Raw genomic sequence first — 26064 nt, forward strand, 5'->3', positions numbered from 1 at the left:
CTGTTTATTCCCCTAATAAAGAATGGATTCCAGCTTTCTGCATCCCCTGGATATTGACTGCTACCAGCAAACACTGCACACAGCAAAGGTCCTAAGTGAGGGGTATCTTTTTCTCAATTATCCAACTTCCAAGTCACAAACAGGCAGATGAAAACAGTAAAACCAGCTTGTTTTAGGTGAGAATATATTTTCATTGTCAAAGATGCAAATGGTCACACCAGAAATGGTGTTTGTAAGTGCCATAATAAGCACTGAATGCTTTCCTGTGCTCCAGAATTGAGTTTGCCTCTTCTGGGCTTTTGGTAAATCAACTCTGCAAGGCTCTTCCCAAGCCAGTCTTGCACAACCAAGTTAGTGCATTCTACTTTCTTTTTATGGAATAAATGTTCACTTTGGCACAAGTATGTTCCTGTTAAGGTTTTGGGTTTCAGGTATCTGGAAGTAACCTAAAAAGCAAAAGAAAATGTGTTCTGAAAGTCCATCAAGCACTGCATCAGGGAGCATCTGACTACTAAATAAATGTAATACTTCAGTAAAACTCCAGAAGCTCAGTAGCAATACAAGAGTAACCTGTTTGCCAGGGCTGATCTCAGGAAGAGGAGGGATGGAAGTCATTCATCAGAGCTAGACAGTCTGCACACCTCACTCTACAGTGCTTGAGCCAAAATTTCAGCTAACAAGGGACAGCAGGGACTATAAAGAGAGACTGAAAAGATGTTATGGCTTTGGAGTTCAAGGGAATGAAGGATGATTGGAAAAGAAAGCCACTGATGTCACAGATTGCTCCTGGATTTTTTTTCTTTCACGCCTGTAATTTTAATTTAACAATATCTTCATTTTTGAGTTCTCCTAGGTCTCTATATTAACTTCTGTCCAGTTGACTTAAAAATTTACTTTCAGCATGACTGTAAGATTTCTTTAACATCTCTCATTTTTTAAAACATTCAGTAATGCTCTAAAATTACTGTAAGCTCTGAGAAGTGACAAAGATATACAAAATCTCTTTACAAATGTATTTATCTGTTTCCTTTAATGAAAATACATCCATTACACCAGCAAACTCCAGACCATGGACTGCCACACATAGAAGTAGCCCTCAATTTCAGAGATGTTTAAAAGAAGCTCTTTATAAACTATAAGAATGCTCAGCTTAAAAGGAACTGGAAAAGTTTAAAATATTAAAAAGATACAAGATATTGCCAATTAACACTATTTTTTTTGTGGGCAGAGAAGAAGCTTAACCAAGTGGGAATTCACAACCCAAAAAGCTCCTTTTCCTTGCCTCATTTAAGGGAATAACTTCCTTATTACCATGAACTGGACTGCTCTGACCTACAATGTGAATCTTTACAGCCCAAACAGCCCAAAACCAACCTAAAACCTCAGTTTCCTACAAGCCAACAGTAGGTACCATGTGTGGGAAACCAGGAAAATGGCTTGATCACTAACTCCATGCAGCACTTCATATGGTAATTCCAAAAAGACAATAAATGGCCAAAAGGACATTGAGCACCATAATTGGATTAAAGTGCTGTGGATTGCATGCACCTCAGGGAAACTGTAAAACTGTCAAAGCCTTGCTCACCTCTTGACTAACCTATGTCACCATGCAGTAGTGGCACTGACTATAAACTTTTCAGATGCTCTGGAAACTAAGGGATTCTTTAAGATTTTTCACTCTGTCAGAAAAACACAGAAAACCTAATTTTCTTCACAGTGTTTGTTGTAGCCACAAGCTCATGGGATGATGTCAAGCAATGGGGAAGTAGATTAAAATAGAGAAATACATCAAAAGTCACTCCTTGATAAAATATAAACAAACATTTATAATATAAATACATTGAATCACAAAACCAAAGTACTTTGACTCACTGGAAAAGTTAATAATACTAACTGCAGCAGAGTGGAAGCTTCTGTAATGAGAGTGACTTCAGGGGGAAAAGTGTAGAGATATTTTCCAATACTTAGTAATTATTTTCTGTGTCTGAACCAGTACTTATAGGTATGAAAAGAGTTCTGAAAAAATACAAAGCATCTCTGCACAATCTAAAGAACAGAGAACTGAGAGCTTCCACACATTTTAAATATAGGTACTGAGGGCTTCCACACATTTTAAATATAGGTACTCATCTGTTGCCTCAAACCACATTGACTTATACAGGTGATGCTACTCTATGTGTTTTATCAAACTATCTGATGTGTTCACCTACCAAAAAGTAACAGAATATACTGCTAATGGATTTTGCTTTAAATTAGCTGCAGTGACTGTTATGCAGAATCATTATTCTGGAAAAACTAATGGGAAAAAGCTCTCTAAGCATTGGCCAGTTAAATTTGCTGGATTTACCTCTGGAGACACTGAAATCCATTACAGAACCCTATAGAGCTATAATGTTTAAAGATTGGCTTGCTCAGTAAAACTGTCTTTTCTTCAAGAGTCTGTAAAACTGTGGATGGCTTTCTCTTCAGTCCCTGTGCTGAAAAGAAGATAGCAAAATAAAAATTTCCAAGTCCTCATCAGGTGTTGATTTATATCAACCTTGTTTGCTTGGAGCCAGAAGTGATTTTAGTGCTTGTAATTGAAGCCATCCTTCTTGCAACAAAACCAAGACCAACCAAGAGACCCAAAAGGAGACACAGCAATGTAATTTTCTATGTAATTTCTCTGAATTTTCTATTTACTGGAAAAAAAAAAAATCCTCCAAAAATCATCAGTCTTGCAAAGCACATTAGACCTACAAACAATGAGAAGTTTTAACTGGAAATCTATCAACCTATCTTAAAATTTTATTCTTATCTCAGTTTTTGAACAGAAGGACATACACCAGAAAAAAAACTAGTACAAAATGCAGGAAAACAGAGGCAGAAGATGGTAACAGAGGTAGTTCTGGCAGAGATAATACAGTACCACTCCTGTTGGGAAGGATCACTTTTTTGGCTGGGTGGTTTTGACCCACCAGATACACCTTCTAGTTTAACTGGAGTGACAAAACTTCACCAAAATTTGAGACACTGAGGTAGAAGGAGACTCAAGGGAAATACAGAAACCCTACCAACACCTAGGGCACCTTTTTTCCTCATCTCCCATGTTTGGTACACATGCAGTGGAGAGGCAGAAGATCCCCCAGTGGGTGACACAAGGTGGCTGGAACTGGGATCCTGCACTGAACTGCCCTCTAGAGGAGTCCCTCTCTCTCCCTCTCAGGCAGACAAGGAGCTCAACTCCACCAACTGAAACTTGTCTTCCTGGATACTCCCAGTACACTGAATATGATTCAGAAAACTTACCAGGAGTACAGTCTTACTTGGATCTAAGAAAAATAAGTGAAGAGAAGGTGCTGCAAACCTTAGTCAAGACCTCATATGAATGAAACATAAAATACAGGAGTTTGTTCTGCAAGTGGAAAGGAAAACAGGCAATAGGTAAAATTGCTGCTTCATTGCTTCCCATGGAAGGTCTGTCAGCACAACATCCAAATGAAAGCAAAATAAGATTAAGGACAGGTGTTTTTTATTGGAATCCTCTCAATTCACAAATCAATGGTGTTCAGCTATAGAGTAGAAAGACTCCTGGCCAGCATTCTGAAGTGCCACAGAAATCTACAATGGAAGGAATTTGGGATCACTCAAAGTGTTGAATCAACAACTGGTGACAGTGCTTGGAAAACACACTGGCAGGCAGGAATGCTGTGCTCCTGCTACTCCTCCTGTGTCTGTACCAAACCCAGAAGTCTCCTCCTCAAGATGGGATTCCAGACAACAGCTCATTTCTATTTCCCAGCTTTCTCATCTCTAGTTCCCACCAGGTTTCTCAGCTCACACTGGGGACTGTAACACCCAGTACACCTCCCAGCAGTGCATTAGGCAGGGCAGGAAATATCCATTATGGGCTGTGCTCCCCTCCTGGGGATTGCAGATTACAGCCAGCAGGCATCAGCCAGGTGCCAAAAAACAAGGAGATGCTCACTGGGTATGTAAACTGCTCAATTGTCAGTGGGGATGCACACAGAACTCTGAAATAACCACACACAGCCCAGCAGTGCACCTCAAAAACTGCTTCATTACAAGCAAGGTGAGCAAAAGTGGGAGAAGGGATTTTTAAAATGTAGCTAGCACACAAAAGAAACCACTCAAAAGCATGGAAGGCAGAAAAGCACCACCAGGAAAAGTGAGTTAGGAAAGAATGAAACAAATCCTGAAGCAGAAGGATAAAGCATTTGCTTAGTTCAATACAGCATGAAGGCCATTCAAAGCATTACAAAACAGAGTGAGAAACGAGTTGGTTTTTAAATTAAAAGTAAGGCAAAATTATTTAATAATAAAGATCAGAAAACAGCAAAACCACTGAAAGACAGACCTAATTAAAGTGAAACATGACCAGGAGAGGAGACATTGTGGTCACTGTCTGGTTTGGGAAATGAGGCAGGGAAAATGTAGGAAGATTTCCTCTTAGAAGTTGTAACGTATGAATGCTTTAGAGTATTTTAGTAGCAAATCAAACTACGGGCTGCTGTGACACAAGCTAACACATCTAAACAATATCTGAGAAGTAAAATCTTAAGTCACTACAAAATTTTAATTTAAGAATTTGTAGCTTCCTCTTTAGAGAGTTTAAATATACCTCTGAAATTCAGATTAGAAGCTTAGAGGTTCCAGTAATGAGAATCAACTGATTCTGAAAATGAAAGGTTTCACCTCAATTTGCAAATACTTCAAAGGTAACTACAGCCAAATCATTTTAAAAGCTTTAAGACTAGCATTTCCCTTTCTGAATCTTCTATTTCTAGAACAAAGCAGACTCTTACACATTGAACCTTTATATGTACTCAATACATTTCCAGTTACAGCCCAGTTATAAATGGGTGGGATGTTCAGAATAAGATGTCATTGCTAAAATAAGCACATTTTTCAACAAAGGGTTTTATGAAACAGCTAAGGTGCCTCTCCTTTCATGGACCACAGATGCAGACAAAATGGAAGTAGCAAACATACCTTAAATACACAAAGGTATTTATGAATTACAGTTTATTAATTACATAACATTAATTTAATGAATTACATATAATATAATATTTGCTATGTGATTTAGTACCAAGCAGAAAAGCAGGTCTGCCATAATCTTTTCTTTTCAGGAATTTCTCACTTGATGACAGGTAAGTTCAGTAAATGACAGCATATGCATTCTTAAATGATTGTTCAAAGAAAACAAAGATTCTGAAGACTGTCTCTGTTTGGTTTGGGTTTTTTTTTAAGTCTCCTTTCATCAGAATAAGTTCTGAATCACAGAACTAGTAGTGACTAAAACATCATTAAGAAGTGACAAGTCACACAGGCAATCCTGACAAACAACATTGCTTAAGTGCTTGCCACCACAAAATAAAGAACAGTTTTATATCCTAGCTTTATGTGAAACACAATCTACCAAACTTATTTAATTCTGCCTTCTATTTATTTATTTACCCTCTTTTATCCATAAATCTGTCATGGAAGAAACATCTGACTCTGTGCAGCCCTTGACTTTGCATAAATAAATAGATAAATAAACAAACACAAGTAGCACAGGCCACATCTCTGCACCAGCACTGAGTGACAACAACAGCAGCCTCAGTGTAATAGGGCAAAACTATTTAGCACAGGAGATTGCTCAAGACACCACTCAGTTTATGCCAATAAACATCACCTCACCCCTGCTTACTTCCACTTGTGTCCCAAAAAAATAGCAAGCATGGGCTGAAATTCTCATGCTGGCTCAACAAAGGTAATATAGATCCATCCAAAGGTAATATATTTCCTAGCCTCAAGACAACAACTAAAACCACTTATTTGCCTCCCAAACACCAGTCAGCCCTGGCACAGCTCAAATTAAAACAGTAATCTACACACAAACAGCTTTGTTTCCATCAGCATCTCTCATCTTTAAACTGAAATTTATTCGTTTTTCACTGAACAAACCAAGAGATTCATTACACTGAACATCAGGCTCACGCTCTGCACCCCTGCAGAAACAGCCCAAGAACTAATTGCAAACCCAGCTGCACACGGAAATGGCTAGAGATGAATATGCAAATATTACCTTGAGTTGGAGGAGGAGGAGGATGCTCCTGTGGCTTCTCCTGTGCTAAAAGGCCCAGGTAGCTGAGCACTACGTATTTGGTTTCATAGTGAAATCCTACAGGCACGGCAGTAGCGGACGCCATCGGGGTGGCTGTGCTGCGCTCGGGGGAGCCAGGAGGGCTGTCAGGGAACAGCAAAGGGGTTGTTGGTTGGGTTAGAAGGCTGCAACATGCAACAGGTCATGAACCCACACGAAACAAGGAATTATGTAACAATCCTGAAGCAATATCCAGGTTTTTGCATTCTTATTTTAATAATAACCATGCGGAGTAAGCCCAGCTGTGCCTCAGTGCAGCTCCTGCCTGCTGCCAGCAGTGGCATTTCCCACTCCTGCCTGTCACAGTCATACTCCCAAGCAAAAGGAGCAGTCCCTCAGCACAGGTTTTTGTCAAGTTGGTGTAGCTGCAGAGATTTATTTTTTGGGCTACCAATTGCCCCAAAACAGAATTATCAAAAATTGTTGACCTGCCACAGTCACGCTCCCATGCAAGCAAAACAAGCAGTCCCTCAACACAGGTTTTTGTCAAGTTGGTGTGGCTGCAGGGATTTATTTTTTGGGCTATCCATTGCCCCAAAACAGAATTATTTTTTTATTTATTTAACCTCTTTTATTTTTTCCATTATGATACTAAAGGTGCTTCTATTTTCTGATTTTTTTATCTTTTAAATAATCTGGACTATTGAGTATATTGTATCATTCACATGAAAAAGTTGAATTTAGAATTAGAATTATCCTGAGTCTATAATTTCCTTGGGTCGTGGACTAATAAAAAACTGCACTTTTTGCCCCCACAGATGTGTATAGAAGGTTGACCTTCAATTCTACAAGCCTCTTAGTAATCCAAGTCACAAACTTGAAAAGGACAGAAGTTGTCAGAGACCAGGCAAGTGTCTGTTAGCTGAAATTGTGTTTTAATTTGTTCTATTTGCAGGATGGTTAAACTTAAGAGTGGCCATCCTCTAGTCTCTGAAGAGTCCAGCTCTTCATTTCCTTGACTAAAATGCTCACCCATCGTTTGGTGGTTCCATTTAAACACATTGGTCAGAGGTGTACTGATGCTTTTCAACGACAGTAGGTTTCACAGTTAATTTTTCCCAGTATTTGTGGTATTTAATTCATTTTGATCAAGTTCTATATTAGATTTTGAGTTTACACCTCGAGCTGAAAGTGTAGGCCAAAAACAAGCTGAAGCAAGCCTCAGTAGGGTGGAGGGGATTTGTCAACTGGCACAGGTCAGTTTTCCACAGCCTTTCTTAATTCCTTGCTGTTACAAGAACAAAACAGCTGGAGTACACCCCACAGAAAATAAATCCCACACTTGGAAGTGTAAGTCAGGGCTCAGAGCCTATGGATTTTTATGGAAGTTAGAAATGTACCATTAGTCTCATGTTTTGACAGATTCTGAACATTTCCTTAACCACAACATTGGTGAAAAGACAAGTTCTGAAGAGTCTCCCTTTCCCAAAGCCTCCCATGAATATTTTCTCTGCTTTCACAGATTTGCTACTGTGATTCTCAAAAACTGAAACACAGAAGAAGTGACCAAAATTGCCTCAAATTAATTTTACTGTTCCAACATCAATGGAAAACATCTGGTCAACAGAGTAAATTCCACATTCATTGCAGGGATTGGAAGAACAGATGGTTGTTTGTCCTGGATTTCTCACCCAGACATTATTAAGTATAAACCAGAAATCCACACCTAACAGCAACACCTGGCCAAAGAACTCCTCCCTGTTTCACTCTAATTGTTTTGTTGCTTTTTTCAAATATCCAAATAAGACCTGTGGGAAAAACTAATGTAGAGAGAAACTAAAAGTAACATGGTGAAATGTAAAATCTCAAACAACAACATGGAAGTGGGGAAAAAGCCATGCAAGAGATGAAAAGGATGTTTGAGATTAATCAACATGTTTTAGCTCTTTTTGTTTGGCCAAGTCTGGATAACTACCTCCAACATGCTGTCAACTTAAGGGATCAAATAAGGCTGTCCAGGGGTTTCTGACAAACTCTTCAAGTTATGTTCTCCAGGACTTCAAAGAGTCATTCCCCAAGCAGTAGCCCATTCTTGGCCACCAGAATGGATGTGTAAATGAAAAGCACACAAGGAAGACTGTGCTACAGAACAGGCACTGAAAGAGCCAAAAAATGTAGTAATGTGAGACACAGTTATATTTAGAAGAAGATTTTTTTTATCAAGTTTAAAGTTTAAAGCAGTTAGAATGAGCAAAATGCTAAATACAAGGAAGAGAAATTGGACCCTCTCAAGAGAATTAGGGGTCGCACTGGAAATGCCTTGGGATTAAAGAAAGAATCAGGTTCCAAAACCAAAGAACAATATGCAAATGAAGCCATAATAATAATAATAATAATAATAATAATAATAATAATAAACCAAGAAAGCAAAAGAAAGGCACTTGCCTGTCTAGCTGTTCAAGATGCCTGGGCTAACTTCTAATCCCTCCTCCCTGAGAAGGAATTCAGATTAACAGCAGTTGCACACTGGTTGCTGAGGATAAACAGAACTAGAACTGTGCTGTGGCATGGTTGCTGTGGGAGTAGGTAGCTTGGCAAAGAAAAATTTACCACCAGACTCAAAGCTGTAAAAGGAAAAGAACTGGTGTAAAATTGGCTGGCTATTCTCTTTAGAAACTCTAGTTTCTGAAACTCATTCAGTACTGAAAACAGAAAAGGGCTCTCTGATGAAGACCATACTATGGCAGGCCTGCCTCTTGCTCCATGTATTTAAAAACACCTGAAAGGCTTTACCAGAAAGGTTGAGTTGTGTCTTTGCTGCAGCTTGAACCAAAGTAGCAAATTATATACAAAGGAAACAATAAACTTGGAGTCAACACTTCATCTATGCTGCCTCTTCCATCCCAAAGTGATCCACAGGCAGCACATCCTGCTTCAGACACCTAAGAAACCACAGCAGAGAAGAACCACAGCTTTTGCACAACAGCTACCCTTGAGCCTCTTCCAAAACTGAGACTTTTATACAGCAGGAAGATCTGAAAAAAAAAAAAAAAAGGACCTGCTCTGAAGACTTTAGGATCCTTTAACAACAGATCTGCTCTTCAGACCACGTGCAGTCACCACACCATCACATGTTGACATCACCAGTTGGGAAAGGTGCCATTCCCCAAAAAGCAAAAGCTCCCCAGCCTGTTTCAGTTCTGGTTTGTTCAGTAGAGATCCACAGCCCTGAAATCAAAATGCTTCTCACAATGCCTACACAGTGAATGGGAGCCCTTCCAGACAACCTGAACTGATCTCTCCTGAAAAAAATCAGCCTGACAGATGGTCCAGAGACATCCAGAAACTGTGCTGTGGACCAAAGAACAAGTCTGGATATATAATAGACATTATTCTTCAAAATATAATTCCAAAACAATGCAGAAAATGAAATAAAAAATAGTTGATGAAAACAAGCATGATATCCAAAACAGCACAGTGCAACAGGGAGGCCTAATTCACAAAAATTACAGCTCAGCACTTCTGAGGGGAGGAGGGGAAAAAAAACAGAGACAGAGGGAGAATGAGACCACTGCTTATTTAAATAGTGGGTAAAGTTTCCCTGGGGAAAGAATGACTTAAAAAATTACCTTGGTGGATATATTTTGAGAGGCAGTTTATAATGAAATGAGAAAGGTGACTCAAGAACTTGAATGGAAGAAATCTTCAAATTCACATACAAGAATGTCATGAGTGGAAGTGCACTTCAGAACCACCGATTTTCCTCTGAGAGAAGCCCACAGCACAGAAACTGAATGACTCCTTTAGGATTGAGAATGACTGGTTTTGTTTACAAAGACAAACACAGAAATATTGACTCAGATCCTGTAAATATCTCAGGAAAGGCCATTTTTCAGGAATGAGGCGGATTGAAAAAGGACACACAGCTTGAGAGACCAGATCAGAGGAAAGAGAGCTCTCCACTAAAGGAGCAAAATGGAAGAGAATGCAGAAAGTGTTTAAAATGAAAAGCTTGTACAGGAGATGCAACGGAGCAGAGGAAATAAGGAGTTACACAGACTCCCTAGGTCTCAAAGCCAGGGCAAGAGGGCTGCTTCTGGTTTAACAAGATCTCTGCAGGAATACTGTCCTTACAAAACTACAGAGATCAACATTATTACCAATTACTCCCTACAACAAAAATCACCTTTCCCAGTTCCTGCACCCTTGGGGGACAGAAGGCTATACCTGTTGAAGCTGACTTAGCTTGTCCCTCCTCCGGCCCTGCTGTCACTTGTTTCATGTGGGCTGAGCTGCTCAAGCGACCTGAGAGCAGGAGTTGCAGCAGGACTGACATTTCCCCATCTGTCACGTCCTAATCCACAGCAGAGTTATAAATTGGATAATGGGCAGCACAAGCCTACCAATGAATACGGCGAATATAATCCCCAGCCATGAGGCCAGCCCATGTTTCAGCCCCTGTCTGTAAAACCCCACTGGGCATCAAGATGTGTTTGCTTGCATCATTCAAACCCCAAAATGCAACATCACTGCTCGACTGCCCAGAGCAGTTCAGCTGGTTTTTACAAACAATGGCACCTACGGATTTCAGAAACAGCAGCACCACGGCCCTCAGCTTCCACTCCAAAATGGAACTGCTCCAGAGCTGGATGCATTCCCCACCTAGAGCCTCACTCACCAGCCATAAAGCCAGCCACCCTGTGAGCTGCTGTGGCAGAACTCCTCCTGCTGCTGCTGAATTATTGCAATGCACCCACAGCCCCAGCCAGCGAGTGCTCAGCCAGGCAAGGGCAGGCACAGAGGCAGCAGGACGGCAGCACTGCAGCTCAAATCATCTTTAGGGCCTCCTGACCTCGATATGCTCACGGTTTGGGTCGTCTTCCTGCCATCAATCTCTGCAACAGGCAGCCACGCTCAGCTCAGCTGCACCTACAGCCTCAGTGCCCTTTACCAAACGCGCCCAATTTCAAGGAGCTGCAGGTCTACAGAGCCACACCCCGTATCAACAAGATGGAAAATATTCAGGCACTCTGCAGCCTTACCAGATGTGGGGATTTTGGGTGAGACTTGCATGTGTGGGCTAGTTAAACCTTGCAGCAGTTTGTCTCTGAAGAGACTTCCCATAACAGGCAGGACTATCCAAAGCATCCAGTTGTGATCAGCTTGGGAGATAAATTCTCCGGAGTACTTTTCCAACTGTGTCTGAGGGTATGACTAAGAGATTGTTTATAATAAACTGAGAAATGCTCAGTTCAAACACGTCAGTTCCTACTGGAAATGAATCAATACTGCAGCCACTACTGATCCTCTGGTGGCACTTAATGGATAGAAATACTGGAAAACATAATTGTTCTTTATCTGGACAGTGGCTGTAGCTGACCTTTGACAGAAATGCAATTAGGTGGGCATTCTAGGCAAACGGGGTGATTTCTCTTCTAGGAAGAAAAACAAAAGCTGCACGCGTTACCCACCACGAAGGTCCTCAATCCTTTACAGCTTCAAACCATCTCACCACAGCATTAAATTATGACAAGCACAGCTTTTATTAACGAGCTCCCATTCACTTTCTGCCTTAACGTGCCTGTTTGGGTTTGAGGAGCCGAAAAAAGCCGTTCCAAGTTTCAGCGGCGCCGGAGCCGCCGGCGGGAGCGCAGCGTGAGCCCCTCAGTTACTACGGCGATGAATGAGATATTTATTTATACCCGGGCGGGCACGGCGGCGGGATGAGTCACCGGCGGCGCCGTGCGGGACTCGCAGCATGCGCGCGGCCGCGGCCCCTGCAGCGGGGGAGCCGCCGACGGGAGCCTGGCACGGCCCCTTCGCCACCGCTACCCGCTGGGTCCGGGGGTGCCCCGAGGGAGTCCCGAGGGTTTCCCGGGGGTGCCCCGGGTCCTTCGGCCGCGGCGGAGCCGGCAGCGGCACCGTCCGCCAGGGGGCGCGCCTGCCCCCGCCGCGCCCCCGCCGAGACGCGCGCTCCCGGCTCGCCGCGCCCCCCCCCCCCACCACTCACGGACGGGGGTGCGCGCGCGGGAGGGGGCGGGAGCGCGCGGGGCCGCTGGTCCCCGCTCCCCCACCACCCTTGAATTAATGAGTAATCGCAGACAGACAGGGAAAGAAAGAAATAAACAAACCAAACAAAAATAAATCAACAACCAGCCCGCCCGCTCCCACGCCCGTTTCCTCACCTGCGGGCGCCGCGGGGAGGAACTGGAGGTGGAGGAGCGGCCGCAGCTCCCGGGTCGCTCCCGCCGGGGGCGGTGAGGAGGGGAGGGGGGGAGGCGGGAGCGCGCCCGGTGCGCGGGCTCTGCCCTAATTTGCCGCCGCCGCCGCCGCCATGATGGAGGGGGCGGGGGCAGGAGCGCGCGGGGCGCGGCGCGGCGCGTGCCGCGCGTCACGGCTCGCGCCGGGGAGGGGGCGGGGCCAGGCGGGGACTCCGCCCGCGTGACGGGGCGGGAGCGTCTCGCGGCGGTCACGGAGCCTGCGGCACCGGGAATAAACGTGGGGAGGGGGGGGTTTGTGCCAACCTGTCCCGTTTCCTCGTGGATTCGGAGGAAAAGGAGCCCTTGGCAGTGCAGTTCCTGCCGCCCTGACCTCCAGGTCATGTGGCTATAGATGTGGGTTCGGTGGGTCAGAGTCCCAAACCGAACGCCCCCGGCAAGGCAGAGGGCGCACGGAAAAGAAACAGAGCCTGGATATAATTCCAACTGTATTTGTTATTTTATTTAGCAATATTTATTTTATAATAATAGACATCGTTATCATTTACTATTATATGTTATTTTTTCTTTATCAAAACCTAGTTTCAATATTATTTAGATGGTGCCTGAAGTAATAGTAAAGCGTTCTCCAGACCCGAAGTACAAGCTGATTGTTGGCATTGTAAAGGCAATATGAAAAGACAGCAAAGTTACACACAGAGTTTTATAAGAAGCTTTTCCACACAGGAAAAAAAACACAGAAAAAAGTAAGGAAATTGAAATAAATCAGAAAGAAGCATGGATGTGACGAATACCACATTTGACAGTGATTTGTCGAGGAATGGTTTTGTCTTTTCCGCCAAATGTTCCTGCAGAGTGGAAGTGGAAGCCTCTTGGTAATTAGAACAAACCAATACTATTACAGATGATGAAGCTTGTTTGAATTTGAAGTTTTTTTGAGTTATGCCATAATTCATGAATTATGAAGTTTATTTGAATTTTGCCATAAAGAAAAGAATGGCCGCAGTGACAGCACTGCTGCCAGGCCTTCCTTGCCCTCCCCTTGTCCGGCTGTTTCCTGCGTCCTTCTGCTTCTCCCTGCTGCCAACATAAAGCGGCTTTGGGGGCTGGCAGGCGAGCTCGTCCCGCGTTTCAGCGCTGTCTGCTGCAGCTTTAACTCCCGGTAAATGACACAGGGACAGTGACAGTGACAGCGACGCGACCACCATATATGGCGGTGTGACGTCATTGGTTCGTCGAGTTCCTATTGGTCCGGATGCGCGGTGGGCGGGGCGTGTGGCGCCCCCGCCCCGACCGTGACCCGAACCGGATCTGACTCCGCTCGCGGCCACCGACGGCACCGGCCGCGTCTCCAGGGCCTGCGGCTGCCACCGCCACCGCCACCGTCACTGTCATTGTCACTGTCACCGCCCCTGTCACCGTCCTTGCCACCACCATGGCGCTCAGCGATGCGGACGTGCAGAAGCAGGTAGGGCCGCGCGGCCCGGCCCGAGCGGAGCCCCTGAGGGGCCGCGGCGAGCGGGGCTGGCGGCGCCGGGCCCTCAGCGCAGCGCTTGGCCCGGGCCTGCTGCCCTACCGGGCCTGCTGCTCTGGGAACGGAAGATCGGTGGAGGGGAAGGATCCTGGCTTGGATAGAGGAGTCTGCCGACAAGGCGATTTTTCCCCTGCCAGGGTGGATGGGCCCCACGGGAGCTTCCTTGAGGCGTTTTGGTGCCGTGATAGGCCAGGTTGTGAGGAGAGGGTTCCCGAGCAGGCTGTGTGCTGTCTGCAGGGGTTAATTGCACCCCAGGACGGGTAAATGCAGAGCCTCAGATGAGCACTGTGTTTTACAGGCTGCTGGGGTGGATGCTTAGAGATGAGGGCCAGTCTCTTCTTCGTGCAGAAGGGAGAACCAGGGAAAGCAGTCTTAAACTGAGACAGGGGAGATTCACATCAGATATTGAAAAAAATACTTCGCTGTTAGGGTGGTCAGGCATTGGAATGAGTTGCTCAGGGAGGTGATGGAATCAGCATCCTTGGAGGTGTCTGGATCTGAAGTGGTTTAGTGTATTAAAGGTTATGGTTGATGGTTGGACTGGGTAATCCCAGAGGTCTGTTCCAACCATAATGATGCCATGGTTCCCTAAGGATTTCCCATCTCTTTTCGGCTTGTAGCTGTGTTACCTGCAGTTAGCTGTACCGTAGCATGTGGGTGGGCTGCTCAGCATTCCTGAATGCCCTTTTCAGCTCTACATCCTAAGCAGAGTAGGGACTGGCTTGCAATGGAAACTGAAGTCTGGCTGTGCACACCCCTCCAGAGGCAGGACACCCTGTCCCTGTTGACAGTAAACACTGTCCTCAGCTAAAAAAACTGCTTTCAGCTGGGTTGGGGTTGGTGTGTGGTGTCAAAGGCCCTGGAGATCCAGTCAGCGCTGGTCTGGGGAGTTTCTGCAGGTGATGAGCAGATCAGGCGAGTTCCCTTCGTCCTCTGCATCACAAGTACTCATGTCTCACTTTCTCATTCAGTAAACATAGTCTCTTGGCAAGGAAGCATCACAATGAAAGTAAAATTGGTAGGTTGCCTTTCTCCAGAAGGAGAATTGTAACATTACATTGTATTCCTTTTACCTGCAAAGCTCGTGTGTTTTGGTGGTTTTTTTTCCCTGCCTCTTTTATGATAATAAAAATAAAGCTGACATTAGGGTGGTCTTGCTCAGCCACAATGGACCTGAACTGCAAAGGTCAGTTCAGGCTCTGGTGATGTGTCAAACATGTAATACTGATGGCATTCCACATCTGCACATTCCTGTCAGTGTTTTACACTCCTGAGTCCAGGATGATCCTGTTAACTGGACAGTGCTGATGGCTGGCAGTCCTGCATGTGGATCAGTCTGGTATGAACTTACCAGCAGGTCCTCCTTGCCACCACACTTCTAATGATTGTCACTCTGAAACTCATCTCTGATTGAGACTTTTTCCACTGTCAGACTTGCTTTGTTTTTCTGTCAAAGGTATTTAATACATTGCTCCATCTGGTCACTTCTGAAGCCCATCTAACATCTACAACTTCCCTTGGAAAGGGTGATCACACTGCTCCTGACAGGAAAGCCCCTTCTTCCTTTCTATAGGAAATACTGCCTTAAAACAAGTCTCTCATTTCAAAATACTTTTTTGTCACTGTTATTAAAACTAATCCTATTTTTAGATGTGAAAATCTCACTTTGGATCTCTCTTCATTTCTAGAAAAAGCAAAAGGGGATTTGAGTACAGCAGCTTTTGAAGGAAGTAACACTGTTCAGTCTTATCAGTCTAGGAGAAGTGCATTCCATATTAGCTTGCTTCCATCTCATTCCTTTTCTTTACACACCTCTGATGTTTCCTGAACACCCAGAGCTGTTAAAAGTGCTTTTCCAAAATTCAGAAACCCGACTACCCTGGAGGAAGTGACTCAGTCACATAAAGGCTGCTGCTGCTAAGTTCTCAAGTCTTCTTCAACAATAGGCTATTCAGCAAAATTATATCCTTATTTCAAATGCCTCTCTTGTCCTTTCTGAAATGCAGGGTAGGTGGACAAGCACTTGAGAGTCTTTGCAGACACAAATTAAAAGAAAACCTGCTGATTTGAATTTGAGGATGTAGATGTTACTGTTCACTTCTTCCACTGTGCTGACACATGTTTAAAATCTTCCACTTGTTTCTTCACTTCTGTTTTTTCATTTCTATGGGCTTAGTGCTGCACATTGGCTCACTTTTCACCTTGGCACCTTTCTAATCTCTTTAAACATTTTAACTATAAATATTCTATAAATAGAGGCTTTTGTGTGAGTTTATTCAGACTGAATTTTCTGCAAAATATGTCTCATTGCTAAGTGCAAGCAGTAGGTTTTAGGGTCTGCTCCATCCGGCGATGGAAGTGTCTGTACCTCATCCCAGTTGCAGTTTGGTTGGGAATGAGTCCTTCCAGTCTGCCCCAAATGGGAGCCTGAACTGAGGTCTGCTCACAGAGAGGCATGTGATGGATGAACAGAACTGGCTCTGATTGCTTTCCTGCTCTCTCAGCTGCTGGACCTGGGCTTTGTAGTGCTTTGAGGTGGCTTCAGAAATGTTTTTCAAGTAGAACTTCTTGGTTCCTGTGGGGCTGTGAAGCAGCATGTGACATTCTTGGTGTGGTCTGGGTCACAGAGCATTGCTGCTGCTGTCTCCTTCCCCAGCCCCTCCAAAGTGACCTTATAGGTTTTTACAGAATTTATTACAGTTTCCCAAGAGAAGTGTCTCTGGTGTTCAAAGGAACTGTGGCTGTACAGATCTGACCAGAGTGGTCAGTGGCACTTTGCTTTGCTTCACTGTGCACCTCTTGAAGGCCCAGGTTCATTGAGATGCCATCTATGTAATCTTTATGTTTCATGGAAATGTCGTAACAAACAGACTCATTTTGCTGTCTGAGGATTTTTGAAGTCTGGGAGGTTTATTTAATAATCCCAAGGGTGAAAAAGTTGGGCTCATTAATGAAGAACAAAAATACCTTTGCATTTATACCCAAAAATAGCCTCGTGTTTATACAAATTTACTTTGGGGTTTGTTGGTTTGTTTTGGGTTTGTTTTTATGGTTGCATACCTGAAGTACATTCTTCTAATGGCAGCTAGTGAAACAGCATTATGTAGAATTATTGGGGAAAATGGTTTTCTTGTAATATATGTCAAGATTAACTGACTCTTGTGTACGCTCAATGACATTTCCTTGCAAAACTCTTGTATGAAATAGTAAATGGATATGGAGGATGTACAGATGAGTAGATATATACACCTACTTCCTCTGGTCAATGTCCTTTCCTACAGAAAACATTTTCTTTCCTCTCTCATGTTACAGATCAAGCACATGATGGCTTTCATCGAGCAGGAAGCCAATGAAAAGGCTGAAGAAATAGATGCAAAGGTAAAAATGGAAGTTCACTGTCAGTAAGTGCAAAAGGAAAACTGCCTCCCACATCCTGCTCTGAAAGTTTCAGAGAGAACTAGAAACCTTTGTAAGCTACAGCTGGTTTTTGTTTAGTTACTACATAGCAAAAATGTACCAAACAAAGATAGCATTTCTTAGCTTTTGACAAATGAAAATGACTCAGAGCTGGTTTTGGTCAATGTTTTGGTGGTTCTTGAACATAAATATATTCATATCAAAGTTCAACCCTTTTTTTGAGCAATCAGGAGAGCTGAGAGGTAACGTGACTCAACTGGATTGAGTAGAACACCTTCCCCCACTAAATTAGTATTTAAGGCAGGAGTTGAATTACTTGCTGAATGCTTCACTTAGCTTAAGCCACAAGAGACTGGGTTTAATATTAACCTGGTGTTAGAGTATAGATGTTTACTGAAGAAGGATTAATGGTGCTTTTCAGCCCCAGCAATCTGCACTAGTGAAATGCCTTGCTGGTATTCGACTCAGCATACATGTTGCTGATAATATTTAATCTCCCTTAAACATTTAGGTTTACACAAATATTTAATCAGTACTAAAGCATGTATTCCTGAAGATCTGAAGACAGAATTAGGAAGCTGAGATTGGATTTTCAGATATAAGTAGGACAATTATCCACGTTTTTTACATTCTGTCTTGTGAGGCTTTACAAAAGTAAATTAAAAGCTGTGCTGTCACCCTCCTTGTGTAAGAATTACTTAAAGAGATGAAGGGTTGGAACCATAGATTGTATCATCCTATCCTGTCTGTGAATGTGCTCTGTTACATTTTGGTTCTGTTTTTTTCAGCCCAAGGAATCAATTTCCACTTCAGTTGTTTAATTTTTACTGTAGGCAGAAGAAGAATTCAACATTGAGAAGGGTCGCCTTGTTCAGACACAGAGGCTGAAAATCATGGAGTATTATGAAAAGAAGGAGAAGCAAATTGAACAGCAAAAGAAAATGTAAGTTGCTTGGGCTAGACAGCTGACCTCAGAGCCTGAGTTTGCATTTTGTTGTTCATTTTATACAAAATTCTCTGGCCCTGTAAACACTCCAGTTGTAGACAACATATTTCGTTATAAGTATGAGTTTGGTTTTTTTTGGGGAGAAATGATCAGAGCTGAGCTACAATGGTATAACAGTGTGATGAAAGAATCCTTCCCATTTCTTTATGTAATTAACATCTAGAACTTTACCCTGGCCTGTTACCCTGGGACAAATGATCAGGTTGGGTTTAGTTTGGCTGGGTCTTCACCAAGAAAGGGCTTCTGCAGTTCAATCTTTTGTGCAAGTCCAGAAACAGATTCAGACAGGTGAACGGACCTTGGCTTTAAGTGTTGTAGAATTGTTACCTTTAAATGCAAATGTTACAGTTCTTCTGTCAAAGGCTGATGGATTGATTCAACTTTATCATGCAACTTGCAGTCAGATGTCCAACTTGATGAATCAAGCAAGGCTGAAGGTCCTCAAGGCAAGGGATGACCTTATTGCAGTGAGTATCTCTGAAGTAGACACACAGTCTCTATCTCTGCCATAAGTTATGAAATGGAACTGTTCTCTACAGAAAATAGGATTTTTGATTGAGTGATGTTTGCTTCAACATAGAAAAATGGCTTTCCAAGCTGCTCTGAAAAGGCCTTGAGGGTTTAGTCCAGCTTTGCTATCTTCGTATTTTCACGGTTTCCATTACCTGCTGTTTTAGGGAAGTACTTTGGTCTGCCAGGAGCGTTGCAGGCAGCGTTGTATCTGTCATTTGCACAGTAGCTTGTTTCTTTAAAGAGCAGCAACTCTCTCTTGCACAGTTGGTAGAACTTTGAAATTCTGTTTGCCTGAAGCAGTGTTTATATAAAAAACCCAGCATGGCATAATCAAGGAGGCTTAAAACACCACTCAGTGGGAGGTTTTGTGTCCTTCAATGGCCCATAGGCCATGAAAAGTTTTGCTTCTTGTTCCGGTGACCATTGTGTGTGTTGACACAGAGGGTGAGTAATCATTCATCAGAACAGGCTGCATTCAGGCTTGTTTGGGTTTCCTGTGTGTATCTCTCACCACGGGCAGTGTGTCCCCATTCTGCTCACTGAGCAGCTTTGCTGTGCTCTCCCACCTCAGAGATAGTTTGGGTGTTCCATGTTCTGCTAGATGGGGCTGTTGAGCTGTTGGAAAAGCTTGAGAGGCCCGTGGAAGTCAAAAATAAAAGATGGGATAAATGTTTAGGTTGATGCTACCATGAAAAAGAAGAGTTAGCAGAAGAAAATCACTAGTTTATTGATTCTTTAAAATGAGTTTCAAACTTTAGATTGTATTCCCAGAGAGGAGGAAGGTGGATTGCTCAAGGGCTAACTCTGTTGTGTTAGTCTCTGCTGGGTAATCTCTTCCTCATTCATTTGTTGACTCAACCTCATGCTTCTGAGTAATTCTAAACAGTCTTCCTCATTTTAAGACATTTAAAGTCACATGCTGCTCACTCTTTCTTTCCCTATCAGATCTTTGGCTTCTTTCATGAGAGATGAGCAGTTCCAGAAATGCAGTGTTTCTCTAGGGAGGACAGAATAACTAGGTTTGACCATGACAGTAAACTGTGATAGTTTTATATCTTCATACTGATTGTGTTACTGTGCACTCTTTTTCTAAACACCATGAGGTAGGACAGGAGAGAGTTTCTCTGTCTGACGTATTTCTGATGGTTCAGTTTTAGGAGCTTTGAGTTGACTCTTTAAAAATTTCTTTAAAGTTCAATCCCATCCAAAACTCATTTGCTGAATAAAGATAATCAAGAGAGCTACTTCAAATTAAAAATAAGCTCTCTCTTTAAAATTTTTATTTGCATTTACTTACAATTAAAGAATATCTAACCTGAATATTATTTGATGGAAAAATAGATTGGATTTCTTTGCTCAACCATAAAGCTGAAAAAATTTATTTGGACAACTGCATTATTTTACATGAAGCAATTATTTACTACATATTTAATTTATCTAAGTTAACATTTTAAGTACCATTCTTTTGAATGGAACTCCTGAGCTCTCCCTTTTTCACACAAAAGGAATTATTGTCAGGTTGTAATGAGGTCAGCCCAGGGCAGGAGGAAGGGAAGTGTTGGGCAGGGATGGTGTGCCATGCACAGAGATGGAGGTCTAGCTTGGATGAACACCAGCTGGAGTGTACATTTACGTGTTGGCAGGGTGTGAGAGCTATAATAGAAGTACAGAAAGTTGGTAGGCATGAAACCAAATGCCAAACAGATGGGCTCTGCTGATCTGATTTCTTCTGAATGTAGGATTTGCTGAATGAGGCCAAGCAGAGACTTGCCAAGGTGGTGAAGGATACTGCCAGGTACCAGACACTGCTGGATGGACTAGTTCTACAGGTAAATATTTAAATTGTAAAAAATGGATCATTGTCCCCTAGCCCCCCGGTTTCTTTTGTAAGAAATAGCCCTCTGAAAGTTACAGTTGTATTGGAGTCTGCATCAAATGCTGATCTGGGTGATCCTTGAGTTTTAAACATCATTTCATTATCTTTGAGTCTTGGGTCCTGAGCAGACAAGGTTGTGGCTTACTTTGAGCTGTAGAACCTGGGATACCAGCAGCAGGTCCATTGTAAGAATAATTGCAGATGTGCACACACTCATTTTAGGGTGCACACATTAAGCTCTGTAGTGATGATTTGGATCGAGTGTCCTTTGTCAGAGGCTGCTCCTCCAAGCCCTCAAGGCAGTCAATACCTGTTGAAAACCTTTTCAGCATTTGAGACTTCATAAGCCTTGACAAATTTACTGTAGTATGGAATGAGCCTGTGACAGAAGCAGGCCCAGAAAGCAGAAACCAGAGTTTTGCTTGCCTAGAAGAACATCCTCAAAGCCCAGAAATGAAGAGCTGAAAGTCCAGAAAGCATTGGCCAGGTCAGTGCTGTGAGCTCTGGTGCCTCCTTCTGGCACAGACTGGTCCTGTTGCTGTGAGCTCCCAGGAGCCATCACGAGCTCTGCTGTCACACTTGATGGCAGAGTTTTCTCAGCTTGTGCCTCCAAGTGGTGTTGTTTCTTTCTCACACTCAGGTCTGGTGTTGCTCTACATCAAAATAAAACCTTTCTTCTTCTTGCAAATGGGCCACAATTCTCTTGGCTCATTATGTTAGATCCAGTGAGGGATCTGTGCTCACAGCTGGACCAGATGATCATTGTAGGTCCCTTCAAACTGGAACTAAACTCAATTTATTCTGTTCTAGCCTGAGGTGTAACCACAGGAACTGCGAGGCAGGAGTTATTAGAACAGGCTTCTGAGACTGCTGCATGTCTTCAAGGCCTTGGTGGCATGCTCTGTCTACTTAGACAGCAGTGATCCTTATGTGTAACTGGGCACCACAGTCCTGAGATTCCATGTGTTTAGTTGCACTTGAGTTCCAAAAACATCATCCATATTTGGGCTCTTCCCCAAATATTGGTGCTGTCCTCTCAGAATGGCTGCATGAGGTAAACTCATGAGCAAAGATCTGAATAAATGAGGCTGATATTGTTGGGGCTTGGGTTTCAAATTGATCAGCTTCTTTCCTTTCTTGGGGTTAAACAGTTGTGACAAAGAAAACATTGACTTCCTGCAACTGAAATGGTTATAATGGTTATTCCTTGCAGGGATTCTACCAGCTGCTTGAGCCCAGATTAGTTGTTCGGTGCAGGAAGCAGGATCTCCCCATGGTTAAGGTGAGACACCTGGAATATTTTGACAGTGCCCTGCTGGATTTGCTGCTCGAGTCCCCCTCTCTGTTTGATATGGAAACAGGCTTTGCTTGTTGCACTTCTGTTGCAGCTACAATGTGCTTCCAAAGTTGGGGGTCATTTCCCTGCTTGGATATTACCTTGGAAACTTTAGACATGGCTACAGTATTAAGAATAATAACTGGGTTTGGCTGAAGAGCCAAACTGAAATGCATTTGTTTAATTAAAAAAAAAAAAAGGCCTCAATCCCTTCATTTTATTAGTACAAGTGATTGAATGATCAAACCCAGGTGCTGCAGTAGCGTTTGTCAGTGCTAACTGTAGGTTTATCTTGTGTCCTAGACTGCTGTACAGAAGAGCATTCCCATCTACAAAAACGCCATAAAAAGGGATGTGGATGTTCATATTGACCAAGACAGCTTCCTGCCAGAAGATATGTAAGGAAAATGGGATTGTTTTGTACAAGACACTAACTTAATGCAACTTTTCAAGCCACAGCTCACATAAGTGTCAGAAAATTAAGTGTGGAATACCCTCAATGTGGCTGCTGCTGTTCTTGTGGAACTGGCATTTATTTGAGTTTATCAGACACACCCTCTGCAGTTTTCTGCAGACAAGCACTGTCTCCACCAGAAAATATGAGGAAAAGTTTTGTGCAATCTCCAGCCAGATTCACAGTACTGGAGCAGGGGATAACTGTGCACAGGAACTGAACCAGTGGTCTTTTAAGGAGAGAGAAGATGAAGCAAACTGAGTCTTGAAGTGCTGCAGGATAATCACTTGATGGGGTTTAGGTCTGTTCTGTCTGCAAGGCTCTGTTTCCATATGGTATCATAGAGGTGCCATAGACAAAGGTGTATATTCTGTCATCTTTATCTATGGGTCAACAAACAGCACTTCTAGCTCTTCTCCTCACTTCCCAAAATGTGACAGCTGTCTTAATAACACAGAGTCAGAAGCTGTTTTGAAGGGACAAATTGCAAAGCTCCATTTCCATTTAAAACATGCTAATGAGGTCCTTGCACATAGATGTGGTCCCTGATAACTCCAAAGATGCTTTGTGCTGCTGCTTCACTGGATTTCTTTGTGCTGATTCCTGTTAAGACATGATCAAAAAGATTGTTTTTTTAAAAAAGAGAAATGTTAGCCATGTATCTGACTTGTCTATAAATGCTGATTTGGGATATGTTTGCTACATTCTGACCCTGACCTGTGAATTTCACTAAATTATTTCTTTTCTTGTTGTCCATCTTTAGTGCTGGAGGTGTTGAAATCTACAACAGTGATGGTAAAATTAAAGTTTCTAATACCCTGGAAAGTCGGCTGGACCTTGTAGCCCAGCAGGTGAGTTTCTCCAACAACCTGGGTAAACAAAATACAATTAACTAGTTCTTATAATGAAATCCTTGTGTTTCCAAAGTGTCACAAGAGTGCATGGCATCAGATTTCATTGGGAATGACAAGTAGGAAGTTATTTTTGAATGGGAAGAAGCAAATTACAGCAAAAAACATGGCTTTCCCCAGAATGATTCCTTTTGAATTAAGCTTAAGCATAAAATTCTATAGATTTTGATACTGCAAGCCTTGGTTATGACTGCACTGCAATCAAGATGCTGAAATGCTGAGGCTAACTTGAATTACTGAAGCTAGCTTGAGTACAAACTTTGGCTGAGACCTATTACACCCAAGTGCAAAAAACCCTAGATCTGGCATCTCTTTCATGTGCTGCAGTACAGGCAGTGCTTTCAGTCTATGGAGTAGCAGGCAATGTGTGATCAGGGAAAGACTTCAGCAAGCTCAGATGAACTGACTTGTTAATTTTGAAGCCAACCTAAGTATCCCAGAGTGCCTGCAGGAAGAACCTGCAGCAGTTTTATTGCCCATTTCACATAACTGATGTGTTCTTTCTCTTCAGATGATGCCAGAAATCAGAGTGGCTCTCTTTGGTGCTAATGCCAACAGGAAGTTTTTGGACTAAACCTCTATGAGAGAAGGTGGGATCTGTTCCACTGCCATACTGAAGGGGATGCAAAAGCATCTGCTAATTTAAAATCTTGAAATTTAACATTACTGTGTCATCCAGTATCTGTTCTTCAATCGAATAATTTTGCATACCTGCTGTGCTTAGCCTCTCTACTTGTGGTTAGAATGCATTGCTCAAAGGATGTGAAGACATACATATTCATCCAGAAGTGGCACTAGGGAATGGAGGCACTTGGGCTCTTGGCTTTCCTTACACTGTTGTGACTCTCTAAAGACAAGTGGTGCATTTAGGGTCACTCTCTTTGCTTTGGCCATGTCTCTCTCAAGTTATCTGATCTGTGAAGTAAATTACTATGCTGCTGATGTCAAGTCCCCTTTCAGTTATGGTCTTCAGTGTTCTAGAGGGCATGTATTCCTTCCCAAGGTTAGTAGTTCAATTCATGTTACTTGGTGAGGCATTTCCTGTTCTGTATATGTGATTTAAAAAAAAAAGCCTGAGCCTGTAAAACTCTATTTATTAAAATAAAAATGCGTGTGTGTATGGAGTTCCTTGTCACTTCTCTCTGGGGCATTGCCAGCAGCCTTTGAAAAGTGGGATTGTTTGTGCAAGGACTTCCTACCTGAGCTCTTCTGTGAAGCTGGAATTCAAGAGCAAGGAGCAGTGTCAAGCTATTTGCAGGAATAATGTTGGATTGCAGGCAAGGCTTTTGAGTAGGACTCCAGGATTCTAGAGCATCATTCTCCTTGAAAAATGGGTCAGTAGTTCTGCTCCCTCTATCTTCTGTCAAAGGAGAAAACTACAGTAACACAACTGTGCTGCTTAGATAAAACAAACACAATCCATTTCCCATCACAAGGCTGTTGCTTCTGTGCAGGAGATCCAAACTGTACCCTGACTCTTCCTAATCTCAATTCTGAGATTTCTTCCATGGAAAATAGCAGCTGATTAATTACAACTTAAATATGTTTTGAAATCATCTCCTCTAAGGATTGCAGTCAACCAGGAACTGTAGGAATTTTACACTGTGCCATGAAGGGCATTTCCCAAGCTGCAGCAACACTGGTTTTATGCAGTGTTTTTAACCTGAGGCTCTAATGTGTGTGCCTTCATGTAAGGTAGACTCTAAATGCTAGATAAGCCTTTTATTGTCTCATTCCTCTCAAATGGAGATTGACTGCTAAGGAAATCCTGATTCCAAGCTTATTTAATCTGTTTCTGGAAGAAATGCTTTAAATTTGCTCTTAGGAAATAACATTATTTAGCAAGGTTGGGTTTTTTGGTTTTACTGCTCTTTGCTGCTGCATTTAGGTGCCAGCTCCTGTTTTCCACATAGATGGTTATGGCATTTATTTCTTCATTTGCTTTTCAGCACATTTCTGTGCTGGGCAATAAGTGTGTCTGGATTGAAGTCCCCCTCTTTCTAGATATTGGATACCTGTTACAGCTTTTTGTACAGCTTTTTTGCTGATCCAGCTTCCTGACAAAGCACTGGGCTCTGGTTTTGTGACACACATGTAGTGATGGATGAGCCTTTGCATGTGCATGCTTAGCTGTGTTGTTTCTGGATTCAAAGAGTACTACTTGAAGCAGAAGTGTTCTGGTCCTTTCTGATGGTTTCATCCAGCTCATCAGTGAGCTATCTGCAGATGCTTGTCTGTGACAAAATGAGACTGTTTGTGCAGGATCTCATGGTCTGTTTCTTTCATGAAGGTAGCAAGACCTTCACAAATCCAGGTCTTGCATACTTTTGAAAAGCCAAATAGTAACTAGCTAAGTGTTTGACTGTGATTCTCACACTGGAAGATGTTGGAGTTATTTACCTTTTACTTTTCTCTGTTAGTTTTGTTATCTTCCTTCTCAGGAAAGAGGAGGAAACTTGTTACACTTGGATTAAAAAATTGGTGTCCCCAGGAATGTGTTCAATGTTAGTCAATGACAGCAGTGATTCAAAGCAGGTCATTAAGGAAGGGTCTCAGATTTATGTACCTCACAGCTGGAGTCCAGGACTGGGGGGTTTGTACCTCCTATAGCTCCCCCAAAGCTGACTGAGGCATTATCTGGAACATCCTGGTCCTTTATTCCAGCTAAGAGGAACTATCACCATTTTTAGAGATGCAGAGGAAAATGG

At 42.8% G+C, this 26064-nt stretch overlaps 2 protein-coding genes across 4 annotated transcripts in view; one reads left to right on the forward strand and one right to left on the reverse strand.

The window, feature by feature from the left end:
• Positions 1-12496, reverse strand: part of BCL2L13 (BCL2 like 13) — a 39216-nt gene extending 26720 nt beyond the window's left edge. The window contains exons 1-3 of one of the 3 annotated variants that reach the window (XM_054630828.2): positions 12277-12494; positions 8537-8715; positions 6074-6234 (exon numbers count right to left, since the gene is read on the reverse strand). In XM_054630828.2, coding sequence (XP_054486803.2) covers positions 6074-6197 — 124 coding nt within the window. In that variant the 5' untranslated portion in view covers positions 6198-6234; positions 8537-8715; positions 12277-12494. Of the gene's footprint in view, positions 1-6073; positions 6235-8536; positions 8716-12276 lie in introns of all 3 variants that reach the window. The other 2 variants (XM_054630827.2, XM_054630831.2) reach the window with 2 other exon arrangements.
• A 1080-nt stretch (positions 12497-13576) lies between these two features.
• On the forward strand, positions 13577-24480 carry ATP6V1E1 (ATPase H+ transporting V1 subunit E1). Its single transcript, XM_054632003.2, has 9 exons — positions 13577-13777; positions 17156-17221; positions 18094-18203; positions 18667-18733; positions 20519-20608; positions 21869-21937; positions 22295-22389; positions 23209-23296; positions 23868-24480. The coding sequence occupies exons 1-9, from the start codon at positions 13745-13747 to the stop codon at positions 23928-23930; spliced, it is 681 nt and encodes a 226-aa protein (XP_054487978.1). The 5' UTR covers positions 13577-13744; the 3' UTR covers positions 23931-24480.
• Positions 24481-26064: the final 1584 nt, after the last annotated feature.

The sequence above is a fragment of the Agelaius phoeniceus genome, chromosome 5 (assembly GCF_051311805.1).
Source record: "Agelaius phoeniceus isolate bAgePho1 chromosome 5, bAgePho1.hap1, whole genome shotgun sequence".
Classification (NCBI taxonomy): domain Eukaryota; kingdom Metazoa; phylum Chordata; class Aves; order Passeriformes; family Icteridae; genus Agelaius; species Agelaius phoeniceus.

Excerpts from the sequence above, each read along its gene's own strand:
- ATP6V1E1 (XM_054632003.2), top strand. The coding sequence starts at position 13,745 with ATGGCGCTCAGCGATGCGGACGTGCAGAAGCAG. Across the intron at positions 17,222-18,093 it reads CTGAAGAAATAGATGCAAAG|GCAGAAGAAGAATTCAACAT; the intron begins GTAAAAATGGAA and ends TTTTTACTGTAG. Across the intron at positions 23,297-23,867 it reads TGGACCTTGTAGCCCAGCAG|ATGATGCCAGAAATCAGAGT; the intron begins GTGAGTTTCTCC and ends CTTTCTCTTCAG.